Source organism: Nematolebias whitei, chromosome 6 (genome assembly GCF_014905685.2).
Source record: "Nematolebias whitei isolate Nwh7 chromosome 6, NemWhi1, whole genome shotgun sequence".
In the NCBI taxonomy this organism is placed as follows: domain Eukaryota; kingdom Metazoa; phylum Chordata; class Actinopteri; order Cyprinodontiformes; family Rivulidae; genus Nematolebias; species Nematolebias whitei.
In genome coordinates, this window is record NC_056503.1 from 12,564,074 (window position 1) to 12,570,079 (window position 6,006).

At 41.8% G+C, this 6,006-nt stretch overlaps 1 protein-coding gene across 1 annotated transcript in view; it reads right to left on the reverse strand.

Annotated features, from left to right (window-relative positions):
- Positions 1 to 6,006, reverse strand: part of hip1 (huntingtin interacting protein 1) — a gene marked incomplete in the record, with an annotated part of 62,246 nt that overhangs the window by 5,378 nt on the left and 50,862 nt on the right. The window contains 3 exon segments of the mRNA XM_037677397.1: positions 763 to 821; positions 954 to 1,064; positions 1,198 to 1,334. Coding sequence (XP_037533325.1) covers positions 763 to 821; positions 954 to 1,064; positions 1,198 to 1,334 — 307 coding nt within the window.

Genomic DNA, 6,006 nt, shown 5'->3' on the forward strand with positions numbered 1-6,006 from the left:
GTGAATGAGGCTCAGCTCATGGCTGCCGTCTTCAACCCTGCAACAAAACTGATGTCACTGCCCTGAGGCAACGGCTCTTTTGCTGACGTCTGAGTACGTTTGGAGGACAACTCTCAGCTACTACTGAAACAAAAGGAAAGTCTGTACAACTGACTGAGATATAGCCATTTTTGTATTTGCTGAGGTTATTCAGCTGTGGCGGTATCTTGGATTGCATCGACTCAGTTGTAAATGCACGTCCAGCCATTACTTTCTGGGAGCGTCAATAAAATGCACTATCTGTACTACTTTTCCAAATGTTATTTCTGCAGTTTGTCTGCAAACATTTCTATTCCAGATTTAAACTCATTAGTAATATTGTAGTAAATTTAGTGCTATGATCCTTGCTATGGTCCAGTTCTGACATCACAGTTCATTCAGACAATTCATCCAAAAGCAATGGTGTGTAACTAAAATAAATAATAATAATAATAATAATAATGATGATCTTAATAATTAAATGCTGCAAAACCTAACAGGAAGTGACTGAAATAATGTTGTTACTGAAAGAATAAATCCAGCAAGAAGGATGATTTCTCAATGGTTTGTAAAAGGTTTGACTTCTTTAAACAAGAAATTGACTTTTTCAGACCAAAGAGTTATGCAATTTCATATCCAGCCAGTAATGAGCTCAGCATTTCATCAGTTTCTGGGTCTACATGTGACAAAGACTTGATGAAAAGAGGGAAAACTAATCCCACAATCTGCTCCAATCAGTTTTACCTCTCGTTGACCTCCATCTTGATTCCTGTATCAACTGCTCGAGACTTGTTGAGCATTTCCTGTTGGGACACAGGGGAGGACAAAGAAAGACAAAGGGACAGTTTGAAGTGAGCGCTCTTGTGAAGTGAAACCACGGGCCAGTGCTTTCTCACAGAAAGTTCACCTAAACACACACAAGCAGAGGTATTCACCTCTATCCTAGCTGCTGCCGACTCCACGGCTGCAGAGGTCGCAGCCATTTCCTGCTCCACGAGATCTCCCAGCTCCCCCTGCTGCAGCTCCAAACCCCGGGGGCGAAGTTTCTGCAACAGCGAAAAAGAGCAAGGACATTTACTGAACATGTCACAACAAAACATTTATCTGCAACTCTGGGATGACAGGGCTCATTGGTTTCACCATATCCGAGTGTAAACATGAAAAGTATGAAGCATGGACCTCTGCCGTGGCCATGATGGCCTCCAGAGCAGTTCTTAGCTTCCTGTTGTCCGCTGCAGCCAGGCCGTCCTGGCGCTTCATGTGTCCCAGCAGAGCCAGAGCTTCTGCGCCGCACAGCTTCACACTCTCCGTCAGAGCTGAAACAAACGACACAGAGGACGGAGGCGTCAGCATCATCAAAATGACTCACGTAGGTCATAAAAACCGAAGCAATAATGATAATACTAATATTCATCCATCCATCATCTTCCGCTTATTCCGAAGTCGTGTTGTGGGGGCAGCAGCTTGAGCAGGGATGTCCAGACATCTCTTTTCACAGCCGCCTCTTCCAGCTCTTCTAGGAGGATTCCAAGGCGTTCCCAGGCCAGCCGAGAGACGGTCTCGCCAGCGTGTCATGGGTCTTCCCCGGGGTCTCCTCCCAGTTGGACATGCCCGAAGCACCTCTCTAGGGAGGCGCCATGGGGGCATCCTTACCATTTCAACCACCTGCAATCTCGTTCTTTCAGTCACTATCCAGAGCTCATGACCATAGGTGAGGGTAGGAACATAGACCGACTGGTAAACAGAGAGCTTTTCCTTACAGCTCAGCTCTCTCTTCACCACAACGGACCGGTACAGAGTCCGCAATACTAATAACAGTAATAATAATAATAATAATAATAATGTGTATATGTTGTCATCATTGTATGTTTCCATACAATGGTGAAATTGGCTCTCTGCTTTTAACTCATCCACCACCAGGTGGAGCAGTGGGCAGCTATGGAAAGCGCTTGGGGATAGGGTGTCCTGCTCAGAGACATCAAGAGATGGGCAATGACCGGGAATCAAACCCAGGACCTTCGGATCCCGAGTCGGCTGCCCTGCCCCTAGACCGAAGCCATAATAGTGAAATTCTGATGCAAAAGGAGAACTTTTCTGTTCTTTCATTTCCACAGAGTGACTACAGTACAACTAAATAAAGCCTTCAGTTCCCTCCAACCACTGCTGATGTAACTAAACTAGGGGTGCACAGATGTCCTTAATTTTGGGAAATCGGTCGATACTTAAATGAGAAACTGATTTTACAGATTTTTTTTAGTTTTAACCACAATTGTCTGAACTTCATTTATATTTCAGAGCACTACCTCATGGCCAGTTAAAACAAGTTTGATTTGTTTCTAGGATATGGTTCAAGGGTATGTTTTTCAATAAAACAAGATTGGAAAATCGAAGGTGCATTGTGACCTTATAACACTTGTAAGTGTCGTTCATAAAACAAAATCAGAATCGGCAGATCGGGCCTTTTAGATGTCGCCGAACAGTGATCGGCCAGAAAACTGCAATCGGTGCACCCTAAATTAAACCATCATCGATGGAACCTCTCCGATGGGAGTGAAAGCTGAACTACCTGTGCAGCAGCCCGTTTTTTCCACAAGCAGCTGATCTGTGTCAGACCGCAGGCAGAAACCTACAGAAACTTGAGCATGGACTTTGGTGTTTTGAACCAGTTTGACATGACTGTCGACGAGGGAGAGGGCAGGCACTGGAGGAGAGGGCGTGCCCCCAGAGACCATCTCAACACCAACGTAACTGGGTTTTTTCACTTTGGAGTAAGCTGTTGAGGGAGAAACAGTTTTGTTTGGCGTTTCCTCAGGCTGATGAAGCCTTCTGGATGGAGGGTGAAACATCTCAGCACAAAAAAAAAAAAAGAAACCATCCAGATGACCTGACTGACAATTGTTGGATTTTATATCTGGATTATTGAGCATGAGTTTCTACAGAAACTTGATTAATGAAAAACTTCCTGTTCAATAATGAGACCGTCGGGCCTGGTGCCAGCTCTTTGAGTTAGTTTGTGGTGCAGAAGCATGGCTTGTGACCAGACATTCATTATATCTGGGCACGCTCAGACTTGCCCTCTGAGAAGAGGAAAAAAAAACATTACATGTATATGAAGTCAACAGGTTTGTACTCTTTGCTGTTTTGATTAAAATATGCCCAAAGGCCATTTTTAAACTATAATCTGAACACTGTGAACAGATTAACAGAACGAAAGTGTTTAATAAACTCACGCAGAAACCATTTGTTTCAATGATAAGATGATTTAAATTACATTACAGAGCGCATGAAACAGGCCTTATGAAACTCAACACAACTCTGATTCTAACAACGTGGAGACAATGTGTAAAATGTGTTCTATGTTATTTTTTACATCTTGTGTGATTCCTTGTGTATGTTCTTTTGTACTGAAACTCTGGCACAACAAGTTCCTGCAGGATCAATAAAGTTATATCTTCTCTTATAGTAAACATTAAATGTTTAAACTAAGAAACTGTACCATAAAAAGAAGTTTTTTGATTTGATGGAAGCAACAAAAGTTGGGAGAGGGTCATGTTTACTGCTGTGAACCATCATCTTTTACCAACAGTCTGTAAATGTGCAGGAACCAAGGAGTCCAGCTGGAGTTTTTATAGAGGAATTCTGTTCTTGTCTGATGTAGGACTCCAGCTGTTCAACCGTTCCGGGTCTTTGCTGGATGTTTTGTTTTATGACGCGTCAAATGTTTTCAGTTTGTGAGATGTCTGGACTGCAGGTTAAGGACCCTGGTTCCTCTAAAAGGACGCCGTGCTGCTGTAATAGATGTGATTTAACTTCGTCAGGCCTTCCCTACACGTTATTCTAAGACCTGTATAAACATTTCTGCATTGATGGTCCCATTCTAGATGTGTAATTGTAAAAGCTGGAAAGCCTTAGCAACTGTTTTAGCTCAACAATAAACAACTGTGTCATCAGTAGGGCATTAACAGAGTACTCGAGTAATCTACACATCGATTGCTAGGACATCTATCGAGGTTAAAAATGTAACGTCGAGTATCCGTAGTGACGTCATATTATGTGACCACCGTATGACCGTAGGGGGCGGTGTTGCACTGTTGCAGGTCACAGAGTATGGTGCAACACCGGGTCCAATCCACCGAACCAGAACCAGTTTCGGTTTAAGTTTTGTTTCTGACGTGCTGCACGTTTCTTCACGTTTGCAGTTTAATAATAATAACAAATAGTTTAGTATTTCCTGTGACTTATTTGCAGTATGATAAATGGTAGGAGCAAAATATACGCTCCCAATGTTTTGTTAGTCTTATTTTTGTAAATAATTACCTTTTTTTGCGGTTTTATTTATTTTTGTATCTTGAGATCTATGACGTCATCAAATTCTCGAGTTCTACTCGGGTTTTATTATGTTAATGTCGAGTTTAAAAATTATATACTCGTTCAACCCCTAATCAGGGATGCTCTGACCTACATTACCTATGTAGATTGTAAAGAGGGTGGGTCCTAAGACTGAGCCTTGTGGTACACATTGTTGACTGTTAAATAACTGGATCATCCATCAGGAATCACTGTAAGGCATACTTTGTGTGTGCTTGTGTGAAACTGTTAGTTGTGTGTGAATTATCAAAAAAAAAAAAAAAGTGAAAGACAAAAACGTGTGAATTATTGTGCAGGTACTCTGTTGTGATAAGAGGAGCAGCAGAAGCATGACGTCTGCTTCCTTTCCCAACCAGCTGACCTGCTGTCATCAACTTTAGATCCTGTAGTTGTAAAAAGTTTTGTGAGGAGTTTGTAGAGGCGAGCTGCCACTTTATTTTAACTTTTTTCCTGTATTCCATTAGCATAGTGAGGTAAGAGACTTGTGGTTTGGTTCATTTTATTTTTCTTCAGGTAAGAGAAAATACAGTGGTTTGTTTTGTTTGTTGTTTTGGCTTGAAGTTGGTAAGACCCCACAAAGTCAATAAATTCACTACTGTAAATAAAATCCCTGTTCTATCATATAATGCTGACTTAGTGGCTGCTTGAGTGGTGCAGAAGGTGGAATCGCCCATAATTAATTGCATCTGAGCAGCTGTTATTTGTGTGTGATTTACTGAAGGAACTTGTAGGAGAGATTTGGATTTTTGTAGGAGAGATTTGAGAGATTTAACAAGAAGTTGTGATGGCAGGTCAGATGATTGGGAGCTGCCGGAGAGAGATTTGATGGTTTTCCAGAATCTTTTAGGATCATTTAGGTTTCTGGAGGTCTGAGATAAGAAAGAGTTATGTTTTGCGGCTTTGACGGCAGTTGTGCATTTATTCCTCATCTGCCGAAAATTCAACCAGTCAATGTCTGAGCCAGATTTTCTTGCGGAGGCCCAAAGATGATCTCTCCTGTGCAGGAGGTCAGCTAGATCAGGAGTAAACCAGGGGCTTGTCTCGTCCCTTTATTCTGAATTTGAGAAAAGGAACACGTTTGCTTACTAAATAGATGAAACTATTTTGAAAATAGTTCCAAGTGGAGTTCACGTCATCAGTTAACAGAATACGGTGCCAAATCGAAGTGAGATAAATCGCATAGGAAAGTCTGCTCACAAAAATGTTTCAAATCCCTTTTTTGAATTAATCTGGGCTCAGAGTGAGGTAGTCTAGTGTCTCTAAGAATTCCAGTAACACAATGATCACTCATATCATCAGCAAAAACACCCAGACCAGGGAATTTATAGGGGCATATTTGTTAAAAAGAGGTCTAAAATGGAAGATTTTCAGGACAATGCTTGTTTGGTCTGGTGGGGGTGTCAATGATTTGGGTCAAATTAATTAACAAGCAACATCCTTGAATTTATCACAGAGGGGGGCTTGTTTTATTTTCCAGTCAACACTGAAATCTCCTGCGAGTAGAATTTCTTTGAACTGTAAATTAAATTAACTAGGAAGTCTGACAAGGAGGACAGAGACTCAAGGTTTGTTGAGGGGGGGGGGGGGGGGTGATAACATCCCACTACAGATAAGATTCAA